The sequence below is a fragment of the Pituophis catenifer genome, unplaced genomic scaffold (assembly GCF_029215685.1).
Source record: "Pituophis catenifer annectens isolate HBS135680 unplaced genomic scaffold, rPitCat1.0.hap2 SCAF_12, whole genome shotgun sequence".
Lineage (NCBI taxonomy): Eukaryota > Metazoa > Chordata > Lepidosauria > Squamata > Colubridae > Pituophis > Pituophis catenifer.
Genome location: NW_027256892.1, coordinates 23910637 through 23935283, shown reverse-complemented (window position 1 = coordinate 23935283; position 24647 = coordinate 23910637). Strand labels below are relative to the sequence as shown.

Below are 24647 nucleotides of genomic sequence, written 5' to 3'. Positions count from 1 at the left end.
CTTTTCATGCATTTTCCAAACTATGCTCTTTTAAAACATTTTATAGACATGGCATGTTTTATGTTTTTTATTTTATAGAAAATAAAGACTAATCCTGGAATGAATTTATGGGTACTTTTAAAAAAAAAAATGATATCCATTCTCTTGGGTATTTTCTGTGAAATCTACTTGAATGGGAAAGGATTTATATAATGACTTCCAGTGGATTTTTTAATTGTTGCTTTCTCCCCACTGCCTAGATGCTGAAATTGATTGAGGTTGCAGCCATCCTCATATTCTGAATGAGCTCCGCTGAGTTCTAGGGACTTCTTTCATAACAGACATGTATAGAATTATAGTGCAATTGTTATTAATTTACTTGATTAACTTCTATTGTCTTCTGAGTGTATGTTCATACACCATATATCATTTCTGATACTCAGCTGCACAGTCAGGAATCACTCAGTTCAAGAAATTAAGTTTGTTGTTTTTCTACTTCCACAAAGCTGGACTTTCTTCATCTTGATCATCTGTAGTGTTCAAGCAAGTAAGTTATTGTTAACTGCTCTTTATTTGAACAGCGGGATAAAAGTGTTTTTAACCCAGATTGTTAATCACAGTCTCCTTGACTCATCAGAAAAACCCATTGAAGACTATAAATTAGATCATAAGGCAATTGATGCATTTTAGTTACTTAAATTCAATTTATCAGGTAAATACCACAAAGTACACATTAAAATGTTACTACCATGTTGTGAAACAATTAGCATAATCCATTTTTTGGTCAGATAGTTCACAGTGTATATGTAGCTTCCTACCACAACAATCTTGAGAGGAAGATGAAGCTATAAATGAGTGACCTGAAAAAGGGCACATCTCTCAGGCAAGGTAATTAAACAGCCCTGCATTGGCTTCCATGGGAAAGGGACCCTTGAAGTGTGTAATAAGTTATGTTGCCTTAGAGCCACTTTTTAAAATTTAGGAAAGCATCAAGCTGGCTTGGAAACCAATTGGCAAGAAGAAATCTAAAGACTTCAATATAGCTTTTTCCGTACAAAACTTTGGGCGAATATCTAGATAATTTGTTTTAGTGGGGCATCAGATATTACAGTAAAGTTTGTTCTTATCTAATGAACAGTTCACTTTTCTTTAGCAAAGTTTCAAGAACGCCATATGTGATGTGGAACAAACACCAGGAATATTTATTTATTATATTTATTTATTTATTATATTTCTATACCGCCTTTCTCCCGTAGGACTCAAGGCGGTGTACAGTCAAGAAAAATATAGACACACAAACATCATAAAATTGCTAATTAAAATATGAGCATAACCTTGATTTTTGCTTAGTTCTTCCTTTCCTTCCCCTTCCCCTTCCCTTCTTAGTAAATGTTTAAAGTTTTCTGTTGGTTACAACTAGATGGTTATATTATGTCTAGGCTTCTGTCAGTAGCTGATGCTAGATCTTGCTTTTCTGGTTTTGAAGAAAGCTGAGATAATTGCTTGGGTGGAGACACGATACTTGCTGACCCAATATATGTAATTGTTTGGTTGCATTGAACTTATGACATAAATTTATTAATATCTACAGAGAACTAAAAGATTCAGAGAAATGATATACTCAGTTATTTTCATTGCATTCAGAACATCCTTTTGGGATATACCACCATACGAAGGAAACTTATTCAATTTTCATATTTCAGATTGGCTGCCAAATACCAGAGGGACAGATTTTTGTACCAAAACCTGCATGTGAGAGCTGCTTTATGATTTTTTTTTCAGAATTGTATTAAAATCTGTAGTTATTCAGATACACCTATTATCCCGAATCCCTCTGTAGTTTATAACTAACAGCTTCGTAGATATAGGGAAATTGGAGGTGATTAAGTTTGTGTTGATGTTAGCAACTTGCTGTGGATTTAATGTTTGATTAAAACAAAAAAAAAAAAAAAATAGCCATAGACATTTCTTTATTTAAAAGTTAGGGTTATAGGGTTGGAAGGTATCTTGGAGGTCATATAGTTCAATGCACTGCCCAGGAAAAGAATGCTGATCCCATCCCAGACAAATGCTGTCCAGTTGAAAAGCACCTTTGGGTGTCCAGTCTTAAATAACTTAATGGTAAATATGCGAGCAAGGGAGTTATATCTATAAAGTATAAGTAGTGATGTAGGAGTGATTCTTGTTAAAGGATTGCATAATGAAATTAAGGGCATTTCCCCTCCACCCCCGGTGGCACATTTTGTCCTTGTGTGATGCTCTGTTCCTGCAACTCAGAATTGCAAGATCATACTGCACATTTTAGCAAAAAAATCATTGAATTTCATTGTGGATGAAAAAATGGCTTTTGGTGAAGATTAAACTGGGTTAATTTCCTATTAATGTTAAAAATAATCCCAAGGACATACACTCTTCTCAAGTAAATGTGAACCAAAACTTCTGAACTTGTCCTTTCCAATGATGGCCTCCTTATATTAACGTATTTGAATACAATCTTAGATTTGTACTGTTGCTCAAGCGGAAACTTCCCTGATACGTTTTCCCCAACTCAGTTGGCTGAGGATTCCAGGACTTGCAATCACAACATATTTCAAGATACCAAATTAAGTAAAACTCTTCAGAGATAGTGATATTAAGGCTATTCTATAACATGTTTTTGAATGCTGGGACTGTCACTGTTCATAACCTCAGGGCGTTAGTTTTAAATTTTTACAAAACTTTACTACACTTTTATGAACTATAATTCTCCTGATGCCTTGGCTGTTTGCTTAGTAAGTTTTGTTAACAATACTATAAAACAACTTTATATGCTGTGAAGCAATCTACAGTTGCTTTATACTGCTCTTTCCTGATTGATGTTGGTTTTAATTTTGAAGTTAGCATTTGTTGAACGTATCTTGTGATACGTGATGAATAATCTGTTTTTTTAAAAAAATATGAAAATCAGTGTTAATAAAATACACAGCACACCCAGCCTACTTATTAACAGCCTCAGTATTGTTCAGATGAATTTAAAGGGGGGATTATGTTAATTTTTTTTCTCCCTCTAACCCAGCACTTTCCCGCCATGAAATTTGTAGAGGATGTTGCATAAATAAACAATACATGTTTGTTTATGAGAAGCAGCCAGAGATTAAATAAAAAGATAGGAAGTTGTATATTCACTGTTTAAAGAATAAAATGCAATGTATGAAAATGTGTATGCATCTGATGGAGGATAGTTTTCAAGATTAGAAAAGGGTATGGAAAGGTTATAATTTAACCTCAGATTTAACAAGTCTTTTTTTAAAAAACCTCATGCCTTTAATTTCTTTGGCTTGTTATTTGTATTTACTTACCCTAAGGGAGTAGCCTAATTAGTATGTATATATGTACATTAATTACTTTTGTTTTGAAAGCACAATCTTTAATTAAAGTGGCAGAAGGAGGAGCAAATCCAGAGCAAATCAAGGAAAATACAAGCTTTATATGGGACAAATTTCAGCAAAAATAAAAATAGATACTGTTTAAAATTACTAAGGGAAAACAAGCTGGATTTTCATAATGTGTATTGTGAACACAGTTACAAAAAAAAAAAAAACAGGAAAAGGAAGTGGACTGTCTGATCTTAGGGTTGCTTTTTTGTTTGGAGGTTTTTTTTTTATCCTTTGGAAATATCTTACAAGAACTTGGCCTCCTGTAAAGAAAAGAGCTTATAGGAGTATGTTCTTGCAGACTTTTAAAGGTTTTGACCAAACTATTGATCTTTATATGGCATTAGTAGCCTATAATGCTCCCGTGGATTTGTAATAAAAATAAAATAGTCTTGGTATCCTAATTTCTGACAACAAAAGTTTCATGTACTCATTTCCACTACAAGAAGAAATATCCTCCATTTATAGGCAGCTAATTTTATATTTCCCATTGGATTGTTTGAATTGACCCCCTCACATGTGCTTCCCTTTCACATGTAAGTTTCTATCCAGTAGGTCAGAGGGACAGAAAATGAGTTGAGGACCATATATATATCCTAAGGGCCCCTTAGGATATGCAGGGGTTTTTTCTTCCTACATTTTGGGGGTTTGGAAAGCAAAATACATAGATTATGTTTTGCATATGCATGTGATGTCCAGTTTATCTCTTAAAACCTATGACTCCCACTCCCTTGCAAAATGGCTGTGGTCCTACTGACATTTGAAGTATAGGCAGTCCTTGACTTACGACCACAATTGAGCCCAAAATTTCGGCTGGTAAGTGAAACAGTTATTAAGTGAATTTTGCTCCATTTTACGAGCTTTCTTGTCATAGTTGTTACATTAGTAACACGATTGTTAAGTGAATCTGGCTTCCCCATTGACTTTTCTTGTCAGAACATTGCAAAAGAGGATCACATGACCCCGGGACACTGCAACTGTCATAAATATGAACCAGTTGCCAAGCATCCGATTGTACATCACGTGACCATGGGAATGCTGCAGTGGTCCTAAGTGTGAATAAAGGTCATAAGTCACTCTTTTCAGTGGCGTTATAACTTTGAACGGTCACTAAAATGGACTGTTGTAAGTCAAGGATTACCTGTATAAGGTTGTTATTTTTATCTTTAGTCTTGCAGCAGGATGTGCTGATTTTGGGATATGCACTTTAAACCTCTTCTTGTTTAAACAACTCAGCAAAATTACTCTTGTCTTTTTTATGATCTCATTGGGCGATGTGGCATGAAGCACAAGGTGTGAATTAACAATATGGGCCTCTCAATGTGGATAAAGAAGCGACATGTGAAAATTGCCAAAGGGAAAACTTAGTTGTGTGCTTGTATCCACATGAATGAGGTGTGGCTTTGCAAGGACAGTGCATGTGGAATAATTTAATTTGCTGCTTAGCAAAATGAGGACTACAAAGATGTGACTGACTTATTTGAGCAAATTCATTGTCATTCTGCACTGATTTAACCAAAAATTGAAGTACTTTGTCATTAAAAGAATATGCAACTCTCAACGCTTCTACAATTCGATGAAAAAATGCAAACAAAAAAAGTTGTGGTTAGTTTTGTGCAAGCCATTGTGGTTTCAGAAGCGGAAGTGATTATCTAGAGCTAGGTTTTATAAAACCAAGTTCACAAAGTCATTAGTCTACTCTTGTTTAAACTATTTTGCCCACTCTTAACCTATGCTAGCGTCCTAAACTGATTTTCCATGGAGGGGAATATACATCAAATATTTCTTGACATTTCAGTTTATGAGGGAATTATTTGTAAATTTTCTATTTTTAGAATAGATTTTTTTTTTTATAGCTTATTTGAAATTGTTTCATTTGGGAGATGGGAAATGGCAAAAGATAGCAATGTTTCCAGCTATCATAACTCAGTGATCTCCCATGTAGTGTGAGAATTTTAGAATTGTCTTGACTCTTTGTATTATTATTCACTACTGGGGTTTGTCAATTGTTATTGGCAGATATTAAGTAAAAGGAACATCTGATAATCCTTTTAAATATTATTTTTATATATGTAGTTAATGCACTGTCTCAATCCAACTGGACCCAACACAGTTCACAGTAATAAATACTGTAATAATATAACTATACAACTATAGCAATATAGATCCTAATAATAATGTCAATATAGGATAGAAAATTATTGATGTTTTTGAAATTTGGTGTTGGAAAAAACACCTGAGAATACTGTGGACAGCCAAGAAAACAAACAAATAGATCCTCAGACAAATCCACCCAAAATTCTCATTTGAAGCACAGATGATCATCAAATACATAAAGTATTTGATGTACATTCCCCTGCATTGCTCATACATGTTATGCTCCTTTGTGGTGGACAAATAGAGGCTTAAGTCTGCACCCTGTCCTCTGTTGGCCAGATGTAGCTGCCTCATTGATCACAACTGCATCTCAGGCCAAAGGTTCTTTCTGTGTGCTCAGGTCTATGACCCTGGAATGCTTGTGCAATTGTTCAACGGATTGTTGATCAAAAGATGAGGTTAAATAAAGCAGCATAGAAATGCTAGCAGTAAAATGTATGATTGTTTTGTTTCCCCAGCGGTATGTGTACCTTTCCATTTTACGTTCTGTCACACTGATATGTGCACAAGGCATGATGGACTAAAATACCCATGGATTCCTAATTCATGGATGAGTAGAAAGCTTTGACAGTGTTACCACAAGTAAACTATTTTTAGGTATCTTGTTTCTCTCCTTTGAAAAAGCAACTGATTCTTGAACACTTGTACAATGTATTTTAAAAACTACATCTTTGCTAGAAATCTGAGGTTTGCCCATTTGTTCATATTGCCAAAATATTTCCCCCTGATCTTGATTCCTTGACACTAAAAACTTCCTGATGTGAACTTGAATAGTTTTTACTAATGTTCTGAAGTGTGTCTCATTTATGTTGCACTCAATATTTAAAAGATATAGGATCGTGTCCATTAATATTGAAAAAATATAAATATGCCAGCTGCTGATGAAAATGGTTAGAATTAAGATTATTAGTATATCCACATATATTTGTGTATCTGGACATGTTTTTTTAAAAAAAAATAACCATGATCATTTTGCAAAGTGAATGTAGTGCAATAATAGAAGAAAATAAAATATATGTTTGAGGTAATATTATTTTTAATCTTTTTCATTTGGATATCCTTGCAGTATAATATAAGGGGATGATATGAGCATTAATATGTGACTTGAATTGTAATTGACTTAGAAGATAAATAGAATTTGTGCCCATGAGCACTGGGCAATGAGATTTTGCCTCTAAAAAGTATATGGATATAATGTCAGGAAAGTTTCAATATCTCTTGAAAGTCATTGCAATTGAAAGCAGCCCTTTAAAATATTTATTTCCTAAGAAATATTGGGTCCTGCCTTTTTACTGCAGTCCCAGCAGTGAAAAAACAATAGTATAAATTAGTTTTTTCTGTTTCTGGAGCTTGTGTGTGGTTACTAGTTGCAGGGAAGAAGAGATAGAGTAAGCAGGGTTTCATAAGTACTCTGGAAATTTTACTAATATTAAGATGAAAATAACTGAAAAGATGACTAAGACTAGAAAAGTGTATATTAACTTTTCCATACTACAAAATAAAATGTTATTTATTAAATAGCAAATTGTTGGAATAAACACAACTGTTACTGCTGGGTTTAGAGATGTTTTAAAAGTATTCAGTCACTAGAGTAAAACCGCAAACTTCCTTCTCAAACATTCCTTTACTGTTCTTTTTTTCCTTTTGCTGTATAGACATTAACTTCAATTTGATTACTGTGTATGAATTTGTATGTCAGCGTATTTGCAATAAACTGTAGACCAATTAACTACCATAGCAGCTGAGTATTTAACTTTAGAAATCTCTGAGAAATTGAAAAACATTTAGAAATCCATAATGTATATATTGATTCCAAATCATTTGTATCCTCTCCTTAAAATAGTTTTGTAAATTTTTGTGCAGAGAAACCTTGTAAACTAGAAGTTCATATATTATTCTATGGTGTATCTTTTACATTCTTATCACATAACTACTGTATAAAGAAGTACGTCAAGATTACTATGCTTAGTTATCAAGTGACCAACTGACTTTTGTTTATTTAATGTTAGAGAACACCTGAGTGTCCTTTGTTTAAGAAATTATATAATTAACAGTGTTTAAATCTTATGTTTTTATTTGCCACAATATTTGTTTTAACTACTATGTGGAAAAGGAATTCCACTTACCAGAATTAATGAGGCAATATTGCAGAATTATTCTCTGGCAACTGCAGCTTTGGAAAAAAGATAGGAGATGGAGTCAATTTTATTTGTACCCCAGACTTTTTTTAATATATAGATATATACCTTTTCACACAGAAATTGGTTCTTTTTGAACATCTACAATATGTTTTCCCCTCCTTCTGGCTGAATATATTCACCTTCTCCTCTGGTGATAAATTGTATTGAATGTTAGCATTTAAACTCTTAGCCATAAACTTTATTGTCAACACCAAGGTATTGTTTTGCATTTCTCATTAAGAAATTGAATTTCTGTGAGCTGTTTGGTATTCTCAGGGTGTTCATATAGTATCACTGATAATAAATCTTGCCAAAGGGAAATCTAAGGCTGTTTAGTAGCACTGTATGTATTCATTGCCATTCAACTCCCATTAGTGATGAGGCCTCTGTTCCTTGGAGATTTGTCCATATCTGCTGTGCACAGCTCTGAGAATCTGCTCATTTCCCATGCCTGACTTTTCATTTAGGGTAAAGGTCTGTGAATTCCATATAAATATTTACAGCTACTTTGTTGTTATGTCAGAAAGCTCTGATTAGTGAGTTCTTGCAAAGAATAATGTCTCTATTAAACTGAAACAGAAAAGAATAAAGTAAGATTTAAAAACTTAATGTGCATAGGCACCTGTATAACAATCTATACCTCTATAGTGTTCTTCAAGCTCGGCCTGATTTAAAAAAACAATCAAACTTAAATCAATAAACAAAAGGATATTAATTGTGTGACTAACACTCTAAAAACCTATAATATAAAAGCAAGGTAATACTGGATTTCTTGTTGATAGACACATATATTTTCTGAAAGTGTGAAGCAATGAAGCAAAATGAATTGAGAGGGTTTGGGAAGGGAAGCCATTTTGAGAAAGCTTGAAATACATGTAATATTGATTTTAGCACACTTTAGTGATGTAAAGTTACTTTGTGGCTTTGTAAAATGAATTGGTTGCTCACAAAGGTATGATTTATAAAATTTAAAAGTATGGTTTCTTCAATCTAAAACTAATATATACAATTTACTTCAAAATATTCCTTATAAATGGAGATACAAGCTGTTGAACTAGGAATGTAGCAATTCCTATTTCACTTAAATAGGCAGGCAAAATTAAACAAAAAATAAAAAAAACATGGCAATAAAACTAAAATTATTTATTTATTAATTTGCCTTGCACCAAAGAACACTTTTTCAAGTTTCTTAAGTTCTTTTGTTATTTATCATGTTCATAAACTCATGAAAAGGGAAGGTTTGTTTATTTATTAATCTAATGTATGAATTCATTTCTGCACATTTAGAATTTGACCGTTTCTCCATAATAATTGCTTGATAGGTGGCATGGCTGGTAAATGCAGTAATTCAGGTATGTTCAGATTTTTGCTAGCTTTGTTTTTAGAACTGCAGAATATTTTATAAGTATCGTTTGCGTTATAGCAAAATCAATATTAAAAAGCAATAGCATTGGTTAGTCCAAATCAGGCTTTATCAATAACTTAAAATTTACAAGAGATTTTAATGCTCTGGTATTTTAATTATTGTTTATAGGGTCATTGTTTTATATTGTTTTATATTATGTTGCATGATAAATGTATTGTTAGTATATTTTAAATAATATTTTATCCTGGAAAGATAGGAGGTAAGCTACCTTATCTCTTCTAAAAATTTATGTGCTGCCTATTCCCATTTAAATATCTCAACTTTAAAGGCGAGAAACAAATATTGGCCCAAACTGTGTAATGTCAGGTTCAACAAAAGTTAAGTAACACCATATTTGTTTATGGAGAGGGACCTAAGGTGATTTGATTACTTAATACTTAAGAGAAATTTAAAGAATGAGGAACAGATCTTCCAGATTTGGTTTGTGTTTTTCTTCCTCATCGCAATATCTGTGTCATTCCATGCATTGAAACATTCAGAAATGAAGTGCTGAATGATATGCTGACACATATTGACATATGATATGCTGACACATATTGACGTATTTTCCGGTAAACTGAAATATAAACAAAAATCCATTATACTGTATAGTAATTGTTTCCAATATTCTGGTAACTTTATTGGAATAAATTGGATCATCTACCTTACCTTGGCAGAAAATTGATATTTCTGTTCAAAATGTAATTATATTCTCCCTTAAATTACATCTTGTGAAATATATGAACATTGCAACAGACAGTGTCTATCCTCCCTTTTCTGCATTTGCTAATTATTATTTCTGTGGGGTTTTTTTTTAGTTTTTTTTATTCCTGATAGAAATGTCTAGTTTAGTATTGTGACAAAGTGACATTCACTCAAGCAACATTCAAAGCCCATTGTTGAAATTGTGTCACCAGAATAGATTAAGGGAGAATCTTGAGAAGGTCCTCTTTCTGTCCTGTGTTTTACTTTCTTCAGTTGCATAGATGCTGGTTAACAGAACTACAGCCATCATATTGCCGAGGGCATGGTTAGAGTCTTGAGAAGATTTACATTAATCAAACACAAACAGACAGTGTAGCGTGAAGAAATTTCTCTCCTGCCAGCACTGCTCACAATCCTAATTAGGTTTATTGGGGCAGAAAAAGAAAACATGTCCCTCCACTGCTCTCTATCTTCCCCACGTTGGTTAAGTTGCTAACTCCTCTTTGAACTGATCCCTTAACCTTTATTCATTCCCTCTTGCGAGAGGAAGGCCCTGATTCCTGAATATTGTTCCTAATGTGGTTTATAGTTGGCAGGCGTTAATTTCTGAAAGACCTGGCAGACCGGAGGAAAGCAGCAGTAGGCAAACAAATAAAATGTTCTCAACTGGGAAGCCATGTAAAAATATTCAACAGGTTTAAATGAGAGAAATTGAGGGAAAAGCAGCATTGGGAGCCTGGCAAAAGTCTAGTTGAGCATAGAATAGAATTGGAGTTATAACCAGATAAAGCACGGACAGTGAAAAGAAAACGTCGTGAAAATAGTATAGTACTATTTTAGTACTAAAGCTTTTTAGTACTAAAGCTTTAGAGCTCAAATAAATTTGAGCTGAGCCTGAGTTAGAGATCATATGCTTTTTAAATGTCAGTTCCAGTATCTTCAGGCAAAGCTAGATAGGGTGTCGGTGTTGAATTTTAGAGAAATGCCACTCAGGGCAGAAAATACTGGTCTAAACAGACCAATGATCTCACTTGATAGGAGAAGATCTTGGGTATTATTCAAATGAAATAATATGCTCTTTATATCCTACATTTTATGGTTTATTCGGGCATTAGTGTAGTAGGATTGTTTTGCCTCTCTTACCTTATCCTCTGTCTTCAAAATCCTCTTTTTGTTTTATTCATAGGTTATTCAACAGGATACTATATACTATGCAATAAAATAGGTAGACTTTAAAACAAGAACAATCAATCTATATTATGGTAAAATTTATATTTTAAAGAAATATCCTTTTTAAAAAGAATTGCTCAGTTTTAAAATTAAGTTTACCAAAGCACGTATGTAATAAATATATTAGGGTTCAATGAAAATATAAATGTTTTAAATAAATTATCCTATTCCTATATCACAAAACGGTCGACTATCCAGAAATTCTTAACAGATCTTTTTTCCTTAGGAGTTACTGTAGTAGATCCTGCAGTACAGCTGATTATAGCAACTAAATTGAAGATGAATGAAATAATCAGTAGAACTTTATACTTCATTAAGGTAAAGGTTCAGCCTGCTGGTCAAACCATAAAGATTATAAGAATAATTTATAAAATTATTCTATGGAGAAGAGTCAGTAATTGTGGTTTATCCTTTGCTTTTAACAGGATTTTGGATTCTAGTTCTCAGTCATACATTTTAAGCTATGGAAGGCCAATTCTTCTTGCTATATGCCTCTATTTGATTGGTCAAATATGTTGGGAGAATCATATCTAGTGTTCTCTGTATGCCAATGCGTATTTCATGTATTTTAGCAAATGTACTCTTATTCCTTACAATGTAGGGCAGCTTTCTGTGCTTATACAGCAGGAAATAGTAAAAATAGAGACTAGGAATCTCAGAAACTTATTCTGTGAACCTGTAGTCATATTTGTTGGATTTTGATTTTCAGTACCATGTTACATAGAAGATGAAAATATTTTGGGTACTGGGGAAATTAATTGTTCAACTGCTTCAAGTACAGTCTAAAATTATCTTAAATGTTTCTTGCACAGATTTGAAGTAGAAGATCTTAATAGCTGTTTAATGATGCAAAGCATGTGAAATACAGCTAATAGATACAACAATTAAAATTGCTGTAAGCTTATTGGGCTTACTATAGTTATGACTGTGGTAGGTAAAATAAACAGGTGCTTTATATGAAAACCGACGCTTGATCCACCTAGCTCAGTGTTGCCTATTTTTAGACACGGTTCTTTGCCAGCCCCTTCAAAGATGCTCGAAATTTCAAATCTCCTGCATCAAACATAGGTTTTCAATCATCGAGTTATAAAGCCTTCCCTTGATTATTTAGATTATCTCTGCATGGAAGTTTATATACTTTTGTTGTTTTGAAACAAAAGATTCTAGGTAAATCTTACATTAAGCATACTTGAGTTTCAAATTATTAAATGTAATTGATATATTTATATTCTTTACTTTGTCTTCCAGTTTCTCAAAGTCATAATTACAGAGAAAACTTGTAGAATTATTTCATTTGTTTAAAGTTATTAATGAAATGTTGTTTGCTTCCCAGAATAGTTGTTTGTGCCACCCATAGTCGTCTTCAATGAGATGGGCAACTATACAAATTTTATATATAAATAATAACATACTTTATAGACTCAGTTTATCAAGTTGTATTCTCTGTTAGTAGAAAAGGGATTTTTCTCAACTTAACTTAATTGTATTGGTTCAGAATTTCAGGTTTTGCCCAATGCAGCCGCATCTTAGTGTCTAGAAATCTATAAAATGGAACTCTTCAATGCCATGATGTTTACCAGTAATTATTTGCAAATTAAAAAATAACTAGGAAAATGGAAGCCAGTTCTGTTGATAGGTTTGTTACGACTAAAGTAGTTTACTACCCAGTTTGTAGAATGCATTATCAATGATAAAAAAATGAATACCTTTGGGAAGAACAGTATTTGGTAGGAGAAATGTTTGTCATTTTTTGTTGTGTTTGAAAATCCTTTTTCCTAAGCGAGCACAAGTTCGGCAGCAAGTTAAGCCTTTGACAACACTCTGGCTCCCACTTACAGTCCAGCACAATGGCTACATTGAGTCTAGCTGCTGGGGAAGCCCTCCTTTCCTGCTGATTTTGTAAATGCAGTTCTTTCTCTGTGAAATATCCTGACATCAGCTTTTGGAAAAATCCAAGGACCAGTGTCATGGAACAGTGGTAAAGAGCTTGCTTGAACGAGGACTGAATGGCTAGACTATAGCTGAACCTTTAGTAACTAAACTCTTACAGTTTCACTGTATTTATACTTCAGTTGACAACCACTTCAGGGTAGTGATTAAAGGCACAAGGCTAGAACCTGGGAAGCAGTGAGTTTCAGTCTTGAAACCAGCTTTGTGAATTTGGTCGCTCTCACTCTCTCAGCCCTACAAAGGTAGTGGCAAAAACCATTCCTGAAAATGCCACCAAGATAGTCCTTAAGCAAGTGGTCCTTGCTTAGTGACCAGTCACTTAGCTACTATTTGAAGTTACAACAGACTAAAAAAATAAATAAATTACAACCCATCCTTGAACTTACAGCTGCCGCCCTTCCACAGTCGTATGATTGCATATGTGTGCTTAACAACCGACTCACATTTGGGACTAATTGCAGCATCCAAACCAAAACCACTCATTAAGGAAAATGGATTTGCTTAACAACCACGTTCACTTAACAGCCATGTGATTTCCTTAATGACCCTTGCGACTCTGATTGTCGCAAAAATGGTTCGAAAATCAAGTAAAATGACATGGTTACCCACTTAATAACTGTAACATCTTGACCAGAATTACTGGTCCCAACTGTAGTCATTAACTAAGTGCTACTCATCGTATTTTTCAGACTATAAGACACACTTTTTTGTCTCCCAAAAGGGGGTGAAAATGTCTGTGCGGCTTATATACCAAATATTACCGAAGCCCTGCCCACTCATCGGCCGTTATTTTGCCTCTGCATGCCCCATTTTCAGGCCTTTTTTCAGCCTTTTTCAGGGCTTATTTGGCCCATTTTCGGGGCTTTTTTTGGCCTGTTTTTGAGGGTTTTTTCGGCCCACTTTCAAGGCTTTTTTCAGCCCGTTTTTTGGCTTTTTCAGCCTGTTTTCAAGGCTTTTTTGGCCTATTTTTGAGGCTTTTTTCAACCCATTTTTGAGGCTTTTTGGGGCCATTTCCCCCTGGAAAAAATGGTCTGAAAAAAGCCTCAAAAACAGGCCGAAAAAAGCCTCAAAAACAGGCCGAAAAAAGCCTCAAAAATGGGCTGAAAAAAGCCTCAAACATGGGCCGGAAAAAAGCCTCAAACATGGGCCGGAAAAAAGCCTTAAAAATGGGCTGAAAAAAGCCTAGAAAACAGGCAGAAAAAAGCCTTGAAAATGGGCCAAAAAAAGGCTGGAAAGGGCCTGAAAATGGGGGGCACGGAGGCTAAAAACTTTTTTTTGTTGATTTCCTATTCTAAATTTAGGTGTGTCTAATATCAGGTGCGTCTTATAGTCTGAAAAACATACTGTCTTTATAATTTGCTGAGTAAGACCTAATGTTTTAAATGGGCTGAAAAGTTAGTGGAATATGTTGTGCCAGTTTTGAACCCCTTTCAGACATCATACAATAATGCCTCCAGTGTTAAGTTCTCCCTGAAGAAAAGATAAATACTGTACATGTACTTTGGATGATTCATACAGTATCATCTGATGTGGTCATCTCATGATAATTTGTAAGGATTGTCAGTTAGCTGCCCTTCTCTGATTTCCTGTTTTGATAGTCCTGACTATCTCTGCTTCTTTAGTTCATTGTTATAAGCAATGCAATAGCAGTTGCAATTTTTAACTTAGCACAGTATGAAAAACCTTTTTTACTTTTTATAAGAATCATCACATAATTTCAGTGCAATAGAGTTTATTTTATAGAGCTTTCCTTGAATAAATACAAAGCCTCTTTCTAAGGAGAGTGGGATGATACAGTGTTCACTCAGGTGTAGTGCAGTTTTAAAATAAGATGGGCCTCTTGTTCAAAACATACCTGACATAACAGTTATTGAAAAGAAGAAAGTATGGTCATCCTTGTTGATATACCAGATGATGCTAGTGTCAAGGCATTGGAAAAAATTATGAAATACTGAGGCTTGAGGTTGATCTTGAACACTTATGGAAAAAGAAATCTGTTGTTATACCAATTGTATTTAAAGCCCTTAGAGTGATAAAGGACTTCCTTGATATCTGGAACTATTTAATTTATTGAACCAGAACACCCTAACTTTACATAAAAACACGCTGCATGGAACTGCCTATATTCTTAGATGCTGCCTAAATAATTCTTAATGTGGTATCATGTTGAAAAGATAGTTTTACCTCCATGGTAATTTGAGTATTAAATTGTGGATTCAGCATATAATCATGTTCTGAGAATCTATCCCAGAAGCCCTGTGTAAAATTTGCCCTCTTGCCATATGCAGTCTTGCTTGGAAGCTAGATTTTCATGTAGAAAGATGAAGGCAAAGAGAGAATAAGTATGGAATTCTCAGTAATGCATTTCTGAGTGTTTACCTGTAAACCTAGAAGCAAATTTGCCCTACATTTTAGTAACAGAATTGAAAAATGCTGTAAATGCTAATACTGGTTTTATTAATAAAGTTTTTAAAGCTTTGAAACAAAGCTGCTTAATTGCTTTATAATGCTATACAGTTTATAGCCAATTTTCAGTTGAGAGTTTTGTGTAGAGTGAAATGAGTTACTCAGTTGTTTTTGTGTGCAACAGATTCTTAAATACTTTTCTAATAGATGCTTTAAATAGCTTAAGATACAGTGTATATTTGTTAAAATCTATTACGTTGAATTTAGGAGTAAATTCCTACATTTACTGAATTTAGGAATTCAGTTGTTGTTTGACTGAACGAATGATTGAACTATATACTAGAATATTAGTTGTCCTGATGAATTTAACGATGCCTCTCATTTTAGGGATTCCGGTAATTTTATCCTTAAATCTGTTACATGGAGGCTGACATTGATTTCTTGTAATCTGAAAACAATTTATATGATGCTAACTATTTTTATTTGTTATTTTGCTTTTCAGGTTTCCCCTCAAAAAACCTACAAGGTAAGTTTCTAAGCATTTGACTTTCTGTATCTACTAAGAAAGTTCTGGTCCTCTCCCAGCTTCCAGTAAGCTAATATGAAAGGTTCTGGATATATTTAGCTGCACACCACTAACCAGATTGCATTATCTGAGACCTAGGAAATGAACCATGGATTCCTGCCTTTGGGTAGATTGTTTTCCCAAATAGAAATAATACAGAAAATGGGCATATATTAATTATATTAAATATGTTAATGAAATATATGAATAGGATTCTTAAAATTAGCTCAGTTTATGTAATGCAGTAAAAAAATGATTTTGTTCCCCTTTCTGTTTGGCTTCAGGCATGGCAGCATTCTGAACAGAGAGTCTCCAGCAGACAAGAAGCAGAAGGTCGAGCGCTGCATTAGTGCCCATGATTTTGACCCAACAGGTAGAATTACCTTCACATCCCAAAGAACACCCAGATCTTCCTGTTGTCCAGCTTTGGAATTAAAAAGTTGCCTAACCTCTTTTGCCAATATTATATTCAAGGGCAATAACAGGTTTTCTACATTTTTTATTTTCCACTTTAATGGCATAATTTTGGTCAGTGGGGTTGCACACTCTTCCTTATCCTTGTGTTTTTGAGTTATATACTTCTGGAGTTGCATAGTAGATGGGACTTTTGTTTGTTTTAAATCTACTTAGAAAGTTGAAGACCAAGGTAGAAAACGACACATTAAAGAAGAGATATTTTTGAACCCTTATGTGCCAGATTATATAACAGATATGTTTTAGTTTTCTCCTGTAGTTCTTATTTTGATTCAGTTTGAGACTCTGTGACTGTTCTCTGTTTATTTTCGTTGGAAAACTAGTGTTGTGAATGTAGCATCCTGTAGTACACTTTCTGCACTTATGCACAGAACCCATTGTGACTTCTTTAAGCGTTAGAAACTCCAGCTTTGCTTGAGTGTATAGTAGCTTCAGGAAACAGATGTATGAAGCCTATCCAACAGTGTTAAACTGCATTAAATTTTACTCATTTGCCTGTGATTATACTAATCTGTATATATATTTCCTTCGAATTAATAGGGATTGACAGTATTAGCATTGATATGGCAGTGTTATTTCCTCTCAGGGCCATCTGCTAGGAAACTATGAAATCAGGCTGCTGGAGTAGACAAGCCAGAAGTCTGATCCAGCAGATCATTCTTATTTTCTTAAAGAAAAAGCCATATTACTAGCAATTAGCCCATGTGGGCCAATGTAAATGAGGAACTGCACAAATTTATATTTATTTTGCAGGCTTTTTCTTGATTATGGTGCACTGTTGTTCAGTTCACCTGTCTTTGGGAATTCCTATGGGTGGGTCTTGTATTCCATTTTCTCTTCAGTACTCGATCTTGCTCTATAGATAACGGAGCTAGATGGATTGTACTGTCTGTTAGTTTGCTTGTCTATGGAGCAAATGCTTAACATTCCCCGGCTCTGGAGCTGAGGAGTGTTTTCTTCTGAGTGAAATTGCGCTCAATTATTTTATATTTCTATCAACTTTAACTGGACACATTCATTTTTTTTCTTTTGTTTCCCTGTACTTGTAGACCATCTGTATTGCATTCAGAGTCTAATGCTGTCTTGGAAATTAGTCTGCATGTGAAGGTTCCACCCACCCCAACCTACTAACCCAGACTGACTGCTGTATGCTCCTAACTGTGTGACTGGCTTGCGGGTGAGCCTCTTGGCCCCACATGGTGTGTTGCTTTTCATTTGTGCAATTTAGCTATTCTGTCTGTTATCCTCCAAGAATTTAGCACAGATGAGAATAACTTTGAAGGTCGCAGTGTGTGATACAGGAAGATGTATAACTACAGAGGAAAAAAACAATAACCATACTGTGTTGGGATGAAATGTTTATTCCTTCTCTTTGCTGATACTTTACTAGATGAGATCTTGGAGGAAGTTCTAAGGCTTGAATTTTGGAGAATTGGCTATTCCCTGCATAACATAATGTACCCGGTTTTCCCCAAAATAAGACATCCCCTGATAATAAGCCTAATTGGGCTTTTGAGGGCATGGCAATAAGGCCAAGCGCTTATTTCAGACTTCAAAAAAAATATAAGACAGGGTCTTATTTTCGGGGAAATAATTCCGGTAGCATTTCCCCATCTGTAACATAAAAAGAATATTTCCTTAGAGTTTGACTGCGAGGGTGAATGAAGTGTGATCTTTTTAAGAGTTGGGCTTTTAATATAAAAGTAGCTGATATTTCCAAATTTTGCCAAATTAGTACAAACAGACATTAAAAATAATTGAAATAGGAATAGCCAAAGAAATGAAAGTATATTTATACTTTCGTATGTCCCTACAGCATTATGAGTGGACATATTCAGAATCCTTTGACAGTATATCTCCTAAGAAGAGATATCCATGAAGCAACACATCATCCCTAGCTATTTCAAGGATGGAGGAAAAAAATATTTTCAAACTAACCAAGACTTTCTCCCTTTCCCATTGTGGTTGGGATACTTCAACTATTAATTATTTTCTGGGTACCATTGGCAAATATAGGGCTTTGCCAATATAAAAGGCTGTGCATTATATTTTTATATTTATAAAACATCTTTTCCAATTACTCTTTACTATAGAAAGGAGGGAGCTTGATTATGATGCCTTCTTTTTTTCTGGAACTTTACATTTGATGTTATCTATACAGTCAACTACTATTATTTCACATTCTGATTTCAGATGTTACCATCTCTGTATGCTCATATCTTGTTTGTGTTTTGCATGAATTAACCCAATTGTAGAAATCATTTTTAATGAAGTTTTTCCATGTTGGTCTCCATATTTCCTATATCTCTTTCTCCTTTTCTCCTGCTTTCGTGCAGATAGCTCCTCCAGGAAGACAAAGTATAGCTCAGAGGAGAGTAGATCCGAGACATATGGTAAGCTGAAGCAGCCACTGTAGCCTTGTGCCTTTGTTCGGTGTGTTCTGTTCAATTGTTCTGTGTGCTCAAGGCCTCTGCCTTTTCCCTGCTATGCATGGCTAGCTTTGCATCAGGGGAAAGGACTGAGCTTTTAATGTGGCTTAAATGTGCAAGCTTGCTGGTGGATACTAACCTTTGTAGCGAATATTAGATGTTTTTTATATTGTCTTCCAGGATCTAAATGACATCTTTTCTTTGGGTTGGAAAGTTTGAGGAATTGGCACTAACCATTATGTAGGTAAAACAATTTTCTGAAAGTGTGGAGTTGTACTCTGTGGAATATGATAGCAGTTTGCTTGAAAAAAGGAACAGTCTTTTTATTTTTTTTAGCTTCTCGACTATTACTTGTGGTGTAGGTACCTCTTTATCATATGAAATATTTTAAAAATTCCATAGAACTGTGGCATGGAATGGATGGTTTTCTAACTACAATGACATTTCAGTTAATTGCATGATAGAAACCTTCATAGCCTGCCTTAATTTTTTTGTCTGCTGCTATTTAACCCTGTGAATAGTTGGAAGTAGCTTAAATTGAAGCACCCAAAACTGTTAAGATTATTGCTCATAACCAGTTCCCAAAGATTTCCTTAGATTTCCCCCCTCCCCCCAAAAAACAAACAAAATCCTATCTCTTCTTTATGGAGACAGAAAGTTTTATAAAATAGATATCTCTGTCCCTTTGATTGATAGGTAAGAAGTACCTGTAGTGGAGGCTGCAGATATACCCCTAAAAGAAATCTTAGCCATCTTTAAAACATCTTTTTAAAAATAAAAACTGTGTTTGCAACAATGGGTGGTTTTATCACATTAAAATCCCTTTATGGGGATTTTATATAGTTCCTTTGCAGCTATTGCACATTTTGTACAGTGAGAAAAAACATTTACATAACAATTTAAGAATTGGAACTGTGCTGTAGATCTCTTTCTACATTCCCCATTTATTCGTACCCATTTCCTGTATTCATATCCATGTTTATACTTATTCCTGTTATCTTGTACATGTTTGACAAACTAAATAAATAAAATAAATAAATAAATTGTAATGCAATTGTATTGTATAGAAGTGTAACTACTAGTTTTAGTCTTTATTAATGTACTACTGGGAGAAACCACTGCATAACGAAGTTCTTTTTGTGTGTGAAATAACTAATCTATCTTGTTGGTGGGAATATTTAGTACGCCAATTAGAATCTATCCATAGTTTGTTTTCTCTGTTGCATGCTATATCTTGATTTTTCATAAACATGTATAATAAAGTATGACTTCATAATGCAACCCATTTCCTCTCAGACTTCCTATGTTCAGTTACAGTTTAACTGTGAAAGCTCCTCTCCTTTCTTTGCAGTAGTCATTGGCTTTCCTAGGTTGCTTCCTTTTCTCCCTCTTCTTTCCAGTCCTGAAATCTGTATGGAAAGTTTGCAATATTTGCTTTGGACGGGGGAAGTTATTTAAGAACCTTCCAGCAGAAAATGCTGTGCTTTATATTGCTGATGACTGCAGTCTTTCTGCTTGCTTTTGGGCATTGGGAAAAAAATATCTAAAAGTGTCAAAGGGGATTAAAGGTGTGGCAGTTACCTTTTTGAGGTGAAAACTATTGAAATTCCTTTCCTGAATGAAAGGTCCATAGAGCTTGATTGCTGTATGGAAAGATATAAAGTAAGTAAGGAATACCATTTTAGCGGGCGTCAATCTTTTTTTCAGTCTTTCTGTTTCTTAACACCTGAACGGATGTTTGCTATAAAATGGGTTAAATGTTATATTCCTTTATATTCTGAAGAAAGAGATCTACAGGACCAGTTCCAAGCTGTGTCCTGGTTTGAACCTCAAGAAAAGTAATTTTAGGCATTTAAATGCTTCTAAGAAGGCATGTTGAAATTGAAGTTGAAGTTATTTACAGAAATTGTAGTTTCCTAACAAAACAAAAAAAAAACATACAGCTCTTGAGTTACATGCAAACATTTTTGACATAAGTCAAAATGACTTAGTTTTACTTTTTAGTTATCAAGGAACTCTAATCACCCAGCCATTAAGATTACTATTTATTTCAATGAATTTTACAGCTTTTAAAACACACTATTGCATATGCTAGACATCACGAAAACAAAAACTGAGGTTCATAAATCTCTTATACACTTGTTTGCATTACTTTCCAGATGGATACATTGTGCTATTCCATTTCATTTACTTAGGTCTTTCTGTATCATAGCTATAAGCAATAACTATAAGCAAAAACCATACTTTAAAATTCTTGGTTCTGCTTTTATAACCACAGGATAACATAATATCAAGGCATGAATGAGCAATTTCAGTCAATAAAAGATCTTCATCTGGATCAATACCAGTTCCTTTTTTTTAAAGCTTTCTTTTGGATATTCTCTTAAATTATAATTGTGGAATTTTCTAGAAAGTGTCACAAGGCATCTATTCCAAAACATTTAATCAATAGCAGTTTTGGAAACAAAATTAGGAAGATATTCACAGAAAAAGAAACTATTCATGATCATGTTTGAAATTGTCTGTTAGGCAATTTTATATGAGTAGTGGTTCATTTATTTGGCTTTACTTCTCTACACCTTACCTTTAACTTTGACTCAAACTACCTTTGACTCAAGGCTAATAATATTTAATTCCTTAAAATTGGAGGTGAAGTGATACTCAAGTTTTCTTTTGTTTTTGGATTTTTAAAAATCAGAAATATAACCAGTTCTATTCTTTATCGGGCAGCTTTGACACTATCTTGATACAGGGGTGAAATCCAGCAGGTTCTGACAGATTCTGGAGAACTGGTAGCCGAAATTTTGAGCAGTTCAGAGAACCGGTAGTGGAAATTTTGAGTAGTTCAGAGAACCGGCAAATACCACCTCTGACTGGCCCCAGAGTGGGGTGGGAATGGAGATTTTCCAATATCCTTCCCCCTGGAGTGGGGTGGGAATGGAGTTTTTGCAGTATCCTTCCCCTGGAGTGAGGTGGGAATGGAGACTTTGCAGTATCCTTCCCCTGCCACACCCACCAAGCCATGCCCACAGAACCAGTAGTAAAAAAATTTGAGTTTCACCACTGCCTTGATAGTATGGTTAAACCAAGAATACAAACCAGAATAGACTATACAATTAGCCTTCTTTAGGAAATAGTCCATAAATAGCTTGTGCTTGCATTTTTATTCCCTATATTTTGTTAGAGGTTTTTTTAAAAAATGAAATTAGTGCATAGGCAGAGAAAAAAATCCTGCAGTTCTTCATTATGTGTGAGCAATTGCTTATATAATGAATTTGCAATCTACTGTATTTATCAAGAATTATTGCTGTATCAAATTTTATTCTTATTAAAAGTTGTTTTATCCATCACATATGTGCTCTAAATAGCTGAATTGATAGAGCTATATCCAGTGATGTTTGGATGAATGCTTTAATTTTGCTCTAGTATTACATAATTTTGTATTTGAAAATTGGCCAATTATCTGAGCAATTTGATGCTTTTGCACTTTTCTCCCACTTTCTTATTCAGGTCAATTATTTGTCTTAGTTATGAAGTAGCTTCTTAAATATACGGTCACATTTTAATAAAAAAAAATCAATCTGTATCTATTCTACTTTATTATCCATGTATCAATGGACTGGTACACAGGGTTTACCCACAGCAAGAGACAAAACATTAAAGTTAATCTTCACTGAGTTTACATAGTACTTACCTCATTAAATAGAGAAATCCCCTTTACAATTATTACAGCCTTCAGCTATTATGTCTAATGTTATGACAAAAGAAGCTAAACAGTGAGCAATCTGGACACCATATCTAATAAATAATACCCCTTTGTTCTCAGTAGAATCTAGGCAATAAGAGCCTATTACCTTGACAATATTTTCCCACACAGTGGGAAGAGACAATGCAATAGGCAATTTTCAATCTGGAATTGGCAATATCTTTAAAGAATTTTTGCATTACAGACATGCAATGATATTACCCTGTGATAAGCCTGGCACGGTTTATAAGAAATGATATTAATTAAATAACCAGCTGTTTTGGAAGTTTGTTGCCAAGGTAACACCCCGTGGAACAAATCTAGACTTTGACGATTGGATTGTCAATTTTAAAGTCATACCAAAACAAAAAACAGCCCAGGCCCTCAGCTCCTTAGTGTGATTCAACGCAATTGTATCCATAAATGGGAGAGAATATGAGTGGAATCAATCACTGTGTGCTGAGTCCCATAATTTATGATTCCCAAATGCATCAAAGTAGGAGCTTACTATCAATTAGTGAGATACATCCTTGATAATTAAGATTTTTGAATCCGAGCTGTCATTGAACATAAACACAAAGAAAGGTATTTGGAGTTAGATACACCAAAGAAGTCCTGATGGTCTTTCATTGGTGTAGCCCACATCTGATTGAAATGATTGGCTTCTGTTTGGGTGGGGGAGGAGAAACAGATTGCATCCCTTGTAATTAAGGCTCTGTTGAAATATAGATAATATTTTAAAGATGCAATATCTGAATGAGTACAAAATGGATCTTCATGGCATTTAATAGATTAGCAACTTGACTGATCATTCCTCGCAGTTGAATGTGCAAGGCTGTAATTTACTTTGTAATAATGAGTTCAAAGCATGATCAGCTTCCACTCCCCGAGAATTTAAATTGCTTATTAGTGGTTACTTTCCTGCTAGTGGAAAGATGTACGAATCATGCCCATTTGAGTGAATCTTCTGTCATTTTTTAGAATAAGACATTTCATCCATTTTATTTGGAGAGGTTATATGTATGGAACGATTTAAAAGCAATAGCAATAGCCTTTAGATGTATATACCGCTCCATAGTGCTTTACAGCATTCTCTGAGCACGTTATAAATGTCAGCCTCTTGCCCCAACAATCTGAGTCCTCATTTTATCGACCTCAGAAGGATGGAAGGCTGAGTCAACCTTGAGCCAGTCAGGACTGAACTCCTGGCAGTGGGCAGAGTTTATCTGCAATATTGCATTTTAATCACTGTGCCAAACTACGGATTTAAAGAACAATTTTGAAAATATTTATATTTAGAATATGATCAATGAGGGGGACTTGGTTGTCTCTGAGCTTGGTTGTTTTCTTGCAGACGTTTCATTACCCAAACTAAGTAACATCAAGTAACACAACCAAGAACCCCAAGGACCCCCTCATATCAACCCTGTGCTACAAATATTCTCCTTTATTAATACGATCAGTATACAAAGCAAACTTCTCCTTGCTATCTCTATTTCATATAATCAGTCCTTCAAAGGCAACTGACTTACTATCTTCTGCCTTCTATCCAAATCTTCTGTTTGGTTTTCTTCCATTTGGTGGACTTTGAGAAACTTTCATCATCATCATACGATTTTTCTCTGATGACTACACTGACGTCTCATTGTCATTTTTTTTATTTTTCTCCTTCAGGTCTAGTTCAACGATGCGTTATTATTCAGCGGGATGAAAATGGATTTGGGTTAACAGTCAGTGGTGACAATCCAGTTTTTGTACAATCTGTCAAGGAAGGTAAGTAGGCTGATACAGGACCGCTGTGCCTGTTACAGTTCCATCACACAATGGAAGTTGTGTGCAACTGTAATGCATGGAATGTAAATGTACTGTGTGCTGTAAAAACATGCTTAAGTCATTCTTCGTTCAGTGTGGCCCTTGCACAGCAGGAAGGAATCTGGCAGAACATATTCCAACTAATACATTTTATTAAAAGGGATGAGTTTTTGTGAGCGGAAGTTCCCCAAAAGCTT

At 34.5% G+C, this 24647-nt stretch overlaps 1 protein-coding gene across 3 annotated transcripts in view; it reads left to right on the top strand.

The window, feature by feature from the left end:
- The window catches only part of ARHGEF12 (Rho guanine nucleotide exchange factor 12), a 66576-nt gene that overhangs the window by 3878 nt on the left and 38051 nt on the right, over window positions 1–24647 (top strand). For all 3 annotated transcript variants that reach the window (XM_070952533.1, XM_070952532.1, XM_070952534.1), the window contains exons 2-5: window positions 15928–15951; window positions 16275–16363; window positions 18801–18857; window positions 24313–24411. In XM_070952533.1, the coding sequence (XP_070808634.1) occupies window positions 15928–15951; window positions 16275–16363; window positions 18801–18857; window positions 24313–24411 (269 nt within the window). The remainder of the gene's footprint in view (window positions 1–15927; window positions 15952–16274; window positions 16364–18800; window positions 18858–24312; window positions 24412–24647) is intronic.